Source organism: Littorina saxatilis, linkage group LG3, assembly GCF_037325665.1.
Source record: "Littorina saxatilis isolate snail1 linkage group LG3, US_GU_Lsax_2.0, whole genome shotgun sequence".
In the NCBI taxonomy this organism is placed as follows: domain Eukaryota; kingdom Metazoa; phylum Mollusca; class Gastropoda; order Littorinimorpha; family Littorinidae; genus Littorina; species Littorina saxatilis.
In genome coordinates this window covers 37889883-37902832 of record NC_090247.1, presented here as the reverse complement: position 1 = coordinate 37902832, position 12950 = coordinate 37889883, and the positions used below count along the sequence as shown (strand labels likewise).

The window sequence follows — 12950 nt, the reverse complement described above, 5'->3', positions numbered from 1 at the left end:
TATTATCTCCAAAAAATGTATTTCTTCTGTGCTGTCTTGGTCTGTGATGACCAAAGCAAACCTGTTATGAAAGGCCAACTGCAATGCAGATATTTTGGCCTCAAAGATATCTATTGATCACAAATACCACTGTACTTTTTTTCCCCCATTGGTTGTTCGTTTCTCCTGTGGGCGTTTTTAATTTAGAGTTGGAAGAACAAAGAAGCAGAAATGGGGCCGGGGCTCTGATAACTTTTTTTTTTATTGAGGCCAGGTATTAAGTTACTTTGTTTAATCTCATCATCTCATCATTTTCTGTTTCCGTGTCTGACTACAACAGAACCAGTCTAATTACGACAAGTATTTTAGCACAAAGTGCCAAGTTAACTGCATGGGTTTAATCTTCTTATCTTTCGCCATTTTGCAGGTCTGACTACAATGGAACCAGTTCTATCCGGTTCGAGTATTATCCATTGACGTACCGTGCTGCCACCTACGAAGATGGCGAATGGCTTAGACCCGAGTTCAAGTGTGATGGACGTGTCAACGACTGGGTGGTCACCTATCTGGCCCCCTTCTTCGGCAAGAACGACCTCAAGACTAGACTTGAATTCAAGTGAGTCAGTCAGCTTTGCTCGTTTGTGTGGTTGTTGTTGTGCGAGCATGTTTGGATTAGAGGATAATTGTCTATCTATCTGTATATTCGTCCGCCGTCCACGTCTTTCTCTGTCTGTCTGTCGGGGCGGGGATATAGCTCAGTTGGTAGCGCGCTGGATTTGTATTCAGTTGGCCGCTGTCAGCGTGAGTTCGATCCCAGGTTCGGCGGAAATTTATTTCAGAGTCAACTTTGTGTGCAGACTCTCTTCGGTGTCCGAACCCTCCCCCCGTGTACACTACATTGGGTGTGCACGTTAAAGATCCCACGATTGACAAAAGGGTCTTTCCTGGCAAAATTGCTTAGGCACAGTTAATAATTGTCTACCTATACCCGTGTGACTTGGAATAATAGGCCGTGAAAGGTAAATATGCGCCGAAATGGCTGCAATCTACTGGCCGTATAAAATTTCATCTCACACGGCATCACTGCAGAGCGCCTAGAACTGTACCCACGGAATATGCGCGATATAAGCGTCATTGATTGATTGATTGATTGTCTGGTGTTAAGAAGAAATTTCAGAAATTTCCTGACACAACAAGAAGCTAATAATATGGATCATCAGGCTTTAAATAAAATGTGCCTTTGTTGTTGGAAAATCGGCGAACTGTAACGTTAGCCAAGCATTGTAATTTGTATGCAAAAAGAAGTATCTCTGTGTACATTCGTATGCTTCAAAAATATGTTGACTGTGACAGGAAACCCATGCAACTCAAAGTATTTTTTTATGTAGATTTCTTTGTTTTGAAAATGCACGGACTGTGACAATAAAACAGTACAAGTATCTCTGAAAATAAATCCTAACAAAAATGGTAGCCGGATAACGTTTCAAAATCAAGAATCAACAATCAAGAAAGGTTAGTTATGGAAAGTTTATTACAGAAAAGAAAAAAAGTGTATATTTGTTTTGTGGATTAAGACTGTAAAATCGTTCATCTACAACTGACCCCTTTTGCATTGAACAGAGGAGTGGTGACAGTGGACGTGCAGCTTGATTATCTGGACATCAACCAGTGTCCGAGCAATTTCTACGTGGCCAACGCTTTCAAGAACACCGCCAGATGCGACTACCGGTCACAATTCGTGAGTGCTTTTCTGCTAATTCCACAAAAGTTTTTATTATTTTGCTTGTGGCCCATAGCGCTTTGAAGCTAACTAAAACCAGAAAAACAATCTCGTAAACGTGTAAACACTCACACACACAAACTAATAATTCACGCAAACACAACACCAATAAACTAAGCAAAATCATTGAAAATTACCATTTTGTTTGAACACTTCAGGCTACTTGCTATGTTTGTTCACCGAAAACTTGTTTGTTTGTTTGTTCGGTTAATTGTGTGTCAGTCTGAGTTTTGAAGCGTACAGTAAACAAAGTATATTGCTTGTTGGAGTTGTTATTGCCTTCTTGTATTCATCTCTTCTGTTGACTAAGACTTGAAGCTGTTCGTATTTAGCGTTACAGATTTGACGTCCTGTTTGTTTGTGGGTTAGACCCTTTTTATCTATCTCATCAGCTCTTAATTTGCTTTTATTCAAACATACAGCACGAGACAATTGTTACAACAATGGGATGTAGGGTTTGTCTCTGTCTCTCCCACCTCTACCACCCCGCCCCCCCCCCTTCTCACCCTTGCATTTTTCTTTCTCTCTCTGCCATCCAAACCTCCCTCCCTTTCTCCCAACACACACCTATGCTTATTCCTCCAGTGACCTATTCTCTTTCCAAGGTTTCGCATCTTTTTTTCTGTCTTTATGTGAGTTGCAAAATGTAATGCCAACTTCCTAAACGATGTCCTTGAAGGTTAGTTAATCAAACTTTTTTTTATGAAAGTCCCTCAAAGATTAGGTTTCTTCCAGTGCAGTATGTCACGTCATCGAAGATTGGTTTTCTTCCAGTACAGTATGTCACGTCATCAGAGATTGTTTTGTTTTTCCAGTACAGTTTGTCACGTCACCTCAACAGGTAAAATTTGAAGAGTCATAAGACTGTGCAAAGTCAGAGTTTTTCAGCCTTGCAAAGTTGTCTTTTACCCATCAACAAGCTGAGCTTCTTAATCTTTTTCTTCGTTTTCTTCTTCTAAGTTCGTGGGTGCTGGGTTGCGTGTATGGCCGCCATTTAGGTGAGAGGTGGGTGGGGTGGGGTGAAGGGGCACATAAACTCCTAGGGAGTGCACTCTGCGTACAATCCAATGAGCGAAAACCACGTGTATCTTACTCAACAGGGCCACCTTTATGCTACTTATGGTGAATGTCACTGAAGGTTTAGAGGCTCAGAAATCTGAAGAAATTTTTTTTTCAACTTAGTCGACGTCTTGGCAAATGCAGACTCTAATTTTTGGGGGGTCTGCCTAATCCAATTTTGACACACCCTGTTGCGTTTTCCCGAAAGAAATAAACTCTTATTTTTGAAGGTCGGATCATCATGTCCCGGTTTCCTTGGCCAATTAGAGATAACTGGCTACTAGAAAAAATATGTTAATATAGAGAGAGTGGTTCTGCTTGTTAGAAAGAGGGAGGGGAAAGGGAGAGAGGGGGACAGGAGAGGGAAGAGAGAGGTTGTTTTAGAGAGAGAGAGAGAGAGTGAGAGAGAGAGAGAGAGCATCTTGGGGAGAAAGAGAGAGAGAAAGAGAGGGTGCGTGTGTCTCGTGACTATGGGTCTGATTTAATATATAATGAGGGTTCTGTCCGTTACCATCGTGCTCTCTCGGGGAGAAAGAGAGAGAGAGAGGGGGGGTGCGTGCGTGTGTCTCGTGACTATGGGTCTGATTTAATATATAATGAGGGTTCTGTCCGTTACCCTGGTGGACGCTGGTTGTCAAAGCGCTGTGGCTTGTGCCTGGAGGCCCTGAATGTTTACACTGTGCACTGGATTGTAGGAGAACACACTCCCAAAACACAGTGGAAAATTGTGGAAATCTTTCAGGCATGAGACTCTATCGTTGATTTAAAAAAATTCAATAAATTTCAAAGCCCCAACTTGGAGGGTCTTTGTGTATTTTGTTCACCAAAGTCATCGCTAAAAGGTAGGTAAAATGAACCAGAGCTTTGCTCCCCATTAGTACCATCAGTAACACTAACAGTGGAGATTTCAGAATCCCATGTCTCAGGATAATTTGTTAGCATTGGTGTTAAGTATGCATCACGCATACGTGTAGTGCGTCATTCTTCGCTGTTGATGACAACAGGTCAGTGGTGGCTCTCTTTCAAGCTAGTTAATAAAATGGCATGTTATTGCTTACTTGAGTTATAATTTGTACGTGAAAGGCTGAAGAAACATGTACTGTGAAACCCTGGGTAGCGCCATCGTACGTATTCAGACACAGACTCGCTTGTAGTGTAGAATAGCAAACACTGTTGATCTCTGGAAACTACAGTTATCTCTTCTCCTGGGATTTCTTAAAGGTCCTTGTCTACATTTTTATACCGAAATCGCCATTTGACCATTAAAATGCAGAGTCTATTATCTACAATTATCAACAATACACCCCCTTTTGATCAGGAAAGACGAAGCCAGTGTAGCCGTTTGAAAATTCATTGTAGTATTCCAGCGTAGTACTCATAGTAGGATATCCTTATTTGGAAAATGCCAAGTGCAAAACTCCTCTCAAATCCCGTGCATTTCGTGCGTTTAAAAAAAGCGTGGACAGCGCTCCAGTGTCAAACTGTTGCTGCACTTGTTTGGGCGTGGCTATAAGCATAGTGACATGAATTTGATTGGTCAGTATTTTTAGGCAAAGCACATGTTCTCAGCAAACAGAAAACAAAATATTGGAAGCGTGAGTCACGCTACCCAAAAATAAAAACTTTTTTTCCATATATTTTTTTCTATAACTTTTTTCCCCATGGTTCATTCATCATCTGACATAACTTTTTAGCAAAATCTAACCATAAGATTATTGAAAAAAAGCAACAATGTAGACGACCACCTTTAAGAGAAATACTCGGAAATTACACTTTTAGAAGTGAAGATTTGTATGTTCAAAAGTGAAGACTTGTTACAGGGTGACACCTATATGAACAAAAAAGTACTTTGCGTACTAGTCCCGATTTATTCATTTTTTTCCCCGCATTTATCTGATTGCAAGTTTGTAGAACTGGAAACATGAGACAGTCACATCCTTATTTTTGGTCAGACAAATTCAGAACGTAATCAAATCATTTATGTGACTGCAATTTTATAGATAACTGGAAACTTGAGACAGTCACATATCCTTATTTCTGGTCAGACAAATTCAGAACGTAATCAAATCAGAATTCAAGAATGTGTTCAAAAGTTCAAGAAGTTATTTTATTTTGTTTTATCTTATTTTGTGAAAGTTAATCGGATCCTAGGGAAAGTGCATCAAATGTTAAACGTCACAGGTGTGTCTTGCTTATGTTGTCTTTCTGCACTGTCTGGATAAGGATTATTGATCGGAGCAACAGAATTCTGAGCTTGTGCAATACTAAGCGGCATATCTTGTTTTTGTCGCAAAATTATTAATACCCAGTCTTTCTTTGATTGTTCATGGACCATAGTTACACAGCTCATTCAGTTCTTGAAGACGTGAAAGGAATGTGCAATGTTGTGCAGACAGCGATCGTGCGAGGCGTTTCTTTTTTTCTTACTCTTGGCAGGGGAAAAAAGGGACTAAGTCGGGAAAACTCTCACAAAAACCAGTCACTCATGTTATTTTAATAGGAGAAACGCTACCGAATGACTCCAAAACCGGTAAATACTTGACTGTGAACGATTTTCTTTCCGGTGCCCATCACCACAAATTAACTCTGTAAAATATTGACATTTGCTGAGTTCTGTTCATGCGAACACTGATACTCTGCGAACGCCAAGAAGAAGAAGATGCGAACACTGATAATTTTTTTTTTAAATTGTCGCACTTTCATAAAAAAACCAAACAAACTCAGTGTTAGGCATTTCTGCAGTGAGACTACATGGGAAGCAACTGGAAGGCTACCTGTCATGAGTTAAAGAGTAGACTCTCTCAGACCATCGGAAACCATTACCACGGTTACGTAAGCTTCTTCTTCTTCTTCAGCGTTCCAGAATTTGTCTGGTTACGTGTGAGCTCGTTTGCCCATTAATTTTGGGTTCCCCACACTATACTCTGAGAGCATAGTCAGCTTCACTCCGCTTTCGTTGAGTAGGCATGCTGGGTATTTTCGTGTTTCCATAATCCACCGAACTCTGACATGGATTACAGGATCTTTTCCGTGCGCACTTGGGTCTTGTGCTTGCGTGTACACACGAAGGGGGTCAAGTCACTAGCAGGTCTGCACATAAGTTGACCTGGAAGATGGGAAAAATCTTCACTCTTAACCCACCAGGCAGCAGCGACCGGGATTCGAACTCACGACCTCCCGATTAGGAGGCCGACGTCTTACCACCACGCCACTGCGCCCGTCGGTTACGTAAGCAAAACTGGCGTTCTCGTTTCTGAGTTAGGCACTTTTCCGTTTTGATGCATGACGACTTGTTTGGAGAATGTGAAGGTGTGCCATAAGCTTTTTTCGGGGTTGCTATGCAGTTGTGCCGATTGAAAATGTTGCTGTCAGCTCTTTATCTCACGCGCATAGGCCTACTGCTGTCAAACGCTCGAGATAGGCAGTTTGCAACTTATCACTAAAATGAGAAAGGCAGATTGTTCAGAAACCAAAGAAGTTTTTAGCGTTTTTCTCTAAACTCTAAAACAAAAAATGACATAGGCAATTATTTTATGAGCGTGACGTTGTGCGATTGACGTTCACAGAACTCGAGTGGTTTTCTATTGTTAGCCATTCGTCAGTACTATATAGTGCGCATTTGCGCCCGTATGTCCGGATCGGCACTGTGCCGAATCAAGGCATAGAATTCCACACAAACGGACACACTCCATAAAAAGCAGCAACCGACAAAAAAAAGAGTGCAGAAAAAGCCTCAGCATGCAGTCTGTTGTTTCTGCGCTTTGTGCGCTTGAGCATCACATCAGAGGGCACTTTACATCTTACTGCGAAATGCTCTGACACTTTCGCCCTTGGCTGTGAAGTCTAGGCCATCTGCAATCTTCCCGGCGAGGTGTAGCTTTGTTGTCTGAAACTTCTTCTTCTTGTCTTCTTCTTGTCGTTCGCTGTTAGATGGTCAGTCCGGACTGCAGGGCGAATCGTGCTGTCCTCTCCAAGTCCTTTCTGGGGCCGCAAAGCTTCTTTTGTAGCGCTGTCTCCTCTGGCCAGGTGGTGTCCCTCAGAGCACTGTGGTATGGACAAGCCTGCAGGATGTGCTCTGCTGTCTGATTCTTGCCACACGGACATAGGGGGGAGGGAACTAGCTTCAGCTTTGTGGCCATATGATGGTTTAGTCTGTTATGTCCAGTGCGGAGTCTGAGTAGGACGACTTGTTCTTCACGTTGGAGCAGGTGGTAGTCATCTTTCTCCGCTCTGGTTTTCCTCTTGTTTTTGATGATTGTCTTTTTTTCCTTGTACTGCAGCTGGGACGTGGACTGTTCCTTTGAGGCACCTTCCTTGGCAAGTTTGTCTGCAGCCTCGTTTCCTGCTATGTCACAATGAGCTGGCACCCACTGAAGCACGACCCTTCGGTTCTGAGCAACCTGTTGGAGGGCGTTGTTGAGCTCAGTTTCTTTGTTGGCAGACAGAGCTTGGAGTGCTGACATTGCGTCTGTCAGAAAGACGACCTGAGGACATTCATGGTCTGATCCGTCAACTATTGTGGCTGCTGTCCTCAAGGCCTGTACTTCTGCACTATAGTTGGTGCAGTGCAAACCTGTGGGAATGCTCGCTGTTTGTGCCTCTCCCTCTGGGTACCGAACTAGAACGCCGGCTCCTCCATCTCTCACTGCATCAGTGGCTGACCCATCAGTGTGGGCGTGGATCCACGCTTCTTCAGGGCAGTGGTCTGCAATCATGGCCAGGGTAAGCGCCTTCTTACTGGTGTCACTCATGTCCCGTGATGTCACGCCTTTCACGGTTGTGTTGATCTCGAGGACCCTCTGGTTGGCTTCCCAAGGTGTTGGGCATGTTCCTGTGTCATCGAGCGGCAGAGTGCTTTCCGGCAGGTGGGGTAGGTACTGTCGCTTGAGGCTTCTGCTTTGGTGCACAAAGCTTGAGCGTTTCAGCCTGTTCCTGATAGGTTTTTCCATTCTGCTGTTCATTGGGTGCTTTGGTAGGCTTTTGTATTTCTCTGCTTGGATGAGTGTCTTTGTGTCTCTTCGAGTGATCAACGGTTGGACTCCTGTCAGGGACTCCATGGTCTTGATTGGAGTTGACCTCATTGCTCCTGTCAGGATACGGAGTGCTTGATTCTGGACTTTGTCCAGGGCTTGCAGGTTGGATTTGCAAGCGCTTGACCAGGCTGGGGCTCCGTATTCAAGTTGGGGTCTCACCGTGCCTTCATACAGTGTCTTCAGGGTCTTCTCACTGGCACCCCAGTTTGTTCCAGCCAGCTTTCTCATGATTGCCAATTTGCGTCTGGCTTTGTTTTCTGCTTTCTGGATCTGTGGTTTCCAGGTCAGTCGTTTGTCGAATGTGACACCGAGGTACGTTGGTTCGTCATCATTCCTGAGTGGTGTGTCGCCAAGTTTGATGACTCCTGGCTTTTGAAACGATATTGCATAATCGTGTAATTCTACAAATCTCTGATTCGCTCAAGTTTAAAAACCTCCGAGGTAGCTAATACATAATACCTGAAAGACATCTCTTAACCAGCTACACGAGCACAAAGACATGTCAAGCTGAGAAACATCAAACTGTGTCATGATTTTTGTCTTCTTCATTTCTCATGTGCCCCCGTAGGGCTTGTTATCACTCTCTCGGCATGGGCTGTCGAACGGACGCTTCGGAGCCGGTTCGAGCTGAGATATGTCATTCAGTCACTGACTCGACACTGAACAAGCTGTGTTCACTGAGGTGTGCATGGGTTGTCAGTACAGCAGGATTCTTTTTTTTATTTTGTATCTGTGGTCATCCACATATCGAGCTGTACAGTTGCTGTGTCCAGTCGACTTCTTTATCTGCGGTCAGTAGCCATGTCTTCTTTGGGCTCTGCTGTGAGGGCGAAACACTGACCGTCAAGGGAGAGCCAGTATTCACAATGTGGCCGTTGCTGAATCGGCACGTTTTTCGTTCTTCTTTTTCACGGGAGATATTCTAGACCTCGAGCGCTTTAACGTGATGGCAGACACGTGAAGGTACTTGAATGTATTTAAATATTTGTTTTCTTATTCCTGGTTCAGTTAGAAATGTGTGTTACTGAAGTTAGTCTTCTTCATTTCTGCTTGGTCGCTGTTGGAGCGAATATCAACACTCACCCGATGTAATCTCTTCGAAAGTGTGCATCATTCACTGATTCAGTCTTTCATTTTGAGTGGTAGATGAGCCTCTTGCAAACAAAGCAACGAGAAAAGTTAACGAACGGATTGGGTATTCGCCGTGTTAGTCTGTGTTACGGATAAAGATGTCTTGAGGAGAGTTTACTGTGCAGCTGATACATGTATTCCTTTAGGTGTTGGTATCCTTTCTTTTCCGTTGCTTTTCGCAGTATCCGTAAAAGGTATGACAAACGTCTGAACAAAACTATTCGCATCATTTCGTGGTTCAAGAACATGTATGTGTTTGGCATTAAATGCAATCTATCCGCTTTGGTTATCTGAATGTGTGTCACTTGTTTCTCCATTTGTGAATAGAGTCACTGTGAAACCCAAGTTTTTCTGTAGCCGTGCTTGGCACTGGCGGAATAGTCACGTGATACAACAGTGATTGTTTCCTAGTGCCATTCATGGAAACAGGAATTACGTCAGAGAGCTGTTTCGTCAATCAAAGCGCTCTTAGTCGGAGAAACGCCTGCATTATAATCATATCTGTTGATATATCTTGTCGATTACATTTTACTTAAAAATGGCCAATGTTCGACCCTTGTTTAGAACCTTCAGGCCTTATAAGTTATATATAGAGCAAATTAATTTAATTAAGCAGAAACTTTCTACGCTTTCTCTCTGTCCATTTTGCAACAGGATTGTTTGTAGTTGAGTCTGATGCGGCATTTGTTGGTCGAATACCGGACAACCTAGCGCTATCATTATCAACGAACAGCTGATGCGAAAATCATTTTGCCACTTGGCACTTCTGACCCCATCTTCGTCTTTAACCCCTTTTTTCTTGCCACCCCCTCCTTCCACCCACCCACCTCTACTTCCCCGCTCCTCCCCGTGAGTAGAAGACGTCTTGCTTCTCCAGATTGTCTGTTCATAATCTCTGTAAATGTACCTCTGTTTTAAGAGTAAGACTCAACCCTTTACAAGACAAAATGTCATTGTACACACCATTCATGCTGTTTCCATTGCACATCGTCGTGAGTTTTGTAACTCAACATATATTTATAATCATTTAAGGCCTCAGCCCATAAATAGGGTGATACACCATAACAACAACAAAAATCATGTGGAAAAGTGATTTTTGTAACGCCTCCTTTTGACTTTCTCTGTCTCCAGTGCGTGGCATTGGAGGGCAAGCGCTTCAACCGGGGTGGCTACAAGTGTGAGTGTCGTCAGGGCTTCGAGTACCCGTTCAACGACCTGGCTTGGTACTTCGACGGTCAGACTATGGAGGAGGAACACAGGAAGCTCAGCGTCGGCGATCCCAACAGGTGAGATTTTTATAAGCAGAAACTGTGTGTGTCAGTTTGTCCGTGTGTCTTTCTCTGTCTGTCTGTCTGTCACTCCGAGTCTCAATTGTCTCTGTCTTTGTCTCTCTCTCTGTCTGTTTGTCCGTCTGTCTTTTACTGCCTGTCTGTCTCTCACTCTAAGTATTTTTGGTCTCTGTCTTTGTCTCTCTCTTTGTCTGTCTGTCTCTTTTTGTTTGTTTGCCTGTCTCTTTCTGTATGTATCTCTCTGTCCCTTAGGTTTCTGTCTGTCTGTATGTCTTTCTCTGAATCTTTCATCTCCGCAGTCTGTATGTATGTCTGCATATCTCTCGTGGGGTATCTTTCAGTCTGTCTGTCTGTCTGTCTGTCTGTCTGTCTCTGTGTCTCTCTCAGTCTTTCTCTCTCTCTCTCTTTCCCCCTCTCTCTCTCTCTCTCTCTCTCTTTTTTAGTGGGCGTGGAAGTAATGATGTAGATACCGGCTTTAATGCTAATGACTTTTGTTCAACGAAGTTTGCAACAACTCAATCCAAAAAGGCAAAAGAGACACATACAAGCCTGACTAAACGCTAGACTTTCTTAATGAAAAAAAAAACCTGGCGGATCTTGAAAAGAATATGGATAGGGGAAGACTAAACCTTATAGATTTTGCCTACGTCAAACGCGGCAGTTTTTAAGAATATGCCCATGATGTCAACAAGAATGCGTTAAATACACCCGCGTAAAAGCGCGATCTATGTCCCTAGTGTAACCCTTGGTGTCTGTTCTCTCTTCAGATACCACACACTGAGATGTCGTATTGGTGCTGCTCCGTCCTTGACCGCTAGCCTCCTTCTGGTGGTTGCCATGGCATTCCTGCAGCTCGTGTGATAATCAAGGTCGTTGCCATGACTACATCTATCACTCCTCGTGGTGCATGTCAGTTTCACTGGAATGATTCGCGTGCCGTTTGTTTGTGTGTGTGGAAGAGAAAATGATTGCAGGGTCTAAACCGTTGAGTGCATGCGTTGATTTGTGTATGTATTTCTGAGGGTCACAGAAGCACTCATCGTCATTGTCATCTTCACTTTCTTCGTTTTTTCCATCTTCATCATGTTACAATCATCACTGAGTTCAATGCCATCTCGATTTAAGAGTGATCAACGTCTGTCTAAGATTGACGTTTACAGACATATCAGTCCGACGGACATATCAACACTTTCCTGTCAGTCTAACAAAATGTTGAATTGTAAATTGACCATTGCAATGCATTTAGCGTACCCACATTCCTACTATTGTAAATGTCCGAAAGAGCTTGAGATGAGGATGATTGTGCCAGTTTTGGCAGACAATAAAATCTGATGTATATAGCTGTATAAACTGTGAAGCTGTATTTTAAACTTTGTTTTATATGGTAACTATTACTATGCACCTCAAATCATCGAGTGAAAAGAACTAGAAATTCACACAATTCTTGCCTAGTTGTCGTTTCTTGTAAACACGTTCTTTCATGATTTCGACAAGTTCAGTTTTTATAATCAAGAGCTTTGATTTGTTTAGTTTCTTTTCTCTCCAAGAGCAAGGCATACATAGTCCCCCACACTGATATTTCTCTCCACCCCCAACATATACGCACGTACACACACACACACACACACACACACACTCACACTCACACTCACACACACACACTCACACTAACACACACGGGCCAACAATTAAGGTAACAATTCTCCAATAGTTATGACAGACCTTTTACGTATCTTAGCTTTATTTTGTATCTGATAGTGAGTAAACAGTTCATGGTCGGTTTAATTCTGTTTATAGACAATTCATGATAAAAACATTGTGATAATGTAACTTTGTATATAATAGTCTCTGCTTAGAGGTTAATTATGTTTATTACAATCAACGGAAAGCAGCCCTTGATCTTTGCCTTCTTTTTGCCTTGCCTGACTGACAGTGTGTGTTATTTACAAACAAAGAAATTCACATTTGTAAATATATTTTCAAAATCACGTTGGATCAGTTTCAGATTTTTTAGCAAACTTTTAGGCGGATTTTTTTTTGTATTGTTAGCGCAGGAAGTTGGCATTACGTTTTTCATTCAGTTAAAATTCTTTTTCTTTGTTTCAAAAATGAGCGCTGTTTGTTTAAACGAATTTACGTAAATCAAAATGATTATGAGTGATGAAAAATTAACTTTAGATAAGACTTTGTTTGACATTGTAGAAAAGAAACCTTCTTTCAAGTTCAGTGTCAAAACACTTTTTTTTTGTTTAATTAATAATCTTCTACTTTTTTTCTACTGATCAAAAGACATATCATCAAACATGTACAGATGTATAGTTTTTCATATGTATAGTTTTTCATTATATAACTAATAAAAAACTGTTGATTTTAAATGATAATGATATCTTTTTGATATTAAAGAATCACTTTTTATATGTGCAGAGTTATTGTCATTTATATATGCAACATGTATGCTTATCTTTCCTTTTGTGGCCGTGCTCCATGTATGAAAACTGTAAGTGCTGTGTATGTGTGTGTGGTGGTGGTGTGTATGTGTGTGTTTTTTTATAGACAATGTCAGGGGCGGATTAGGGGGGTGGTTACAGGGGTTCCGGACCCCCCCCTCGGCTGTAAAAAAAAATTAAAAAAACCCACCTGTTTGTGAATTTTGTTGTATCTGTCTGTAAAGCCGGGGGA

The 12950-nt window shown here is 42.2% G+C and overlaps 1 protein-coding gene across 1 annotated transcript in view; it reads left to right on the top strand.

The window, feature by feature from the left end:
* LOC138962284 (uncharacterized) overlaps positions 1-12688 on the top strand; it is a 56872-nt gene extending 44184 nt beyond the window's left edge. Inside the window, exons 8-11 of the mRNA XM_070334036.1 lie at positions 407-595; positions 1600-1717; positions 10114-10268; positions 11039-12688. Coding sequence (XP_070190137.1) covers positions 407-595; positions 1600-1717; positions 10114-10268; positions 11039-11132 — 556 coding nt within the window. The 3' untranslated portion in view covers positions 11133-12688. The remainder of the gene's footprint in view (positions 1-406; positions 596-1599; positions 1718-10113; positions 10269-11038) is intronic.
* The last annotated feature ends 262 nt before the right edge of the window (positions 12689-12950 follow it).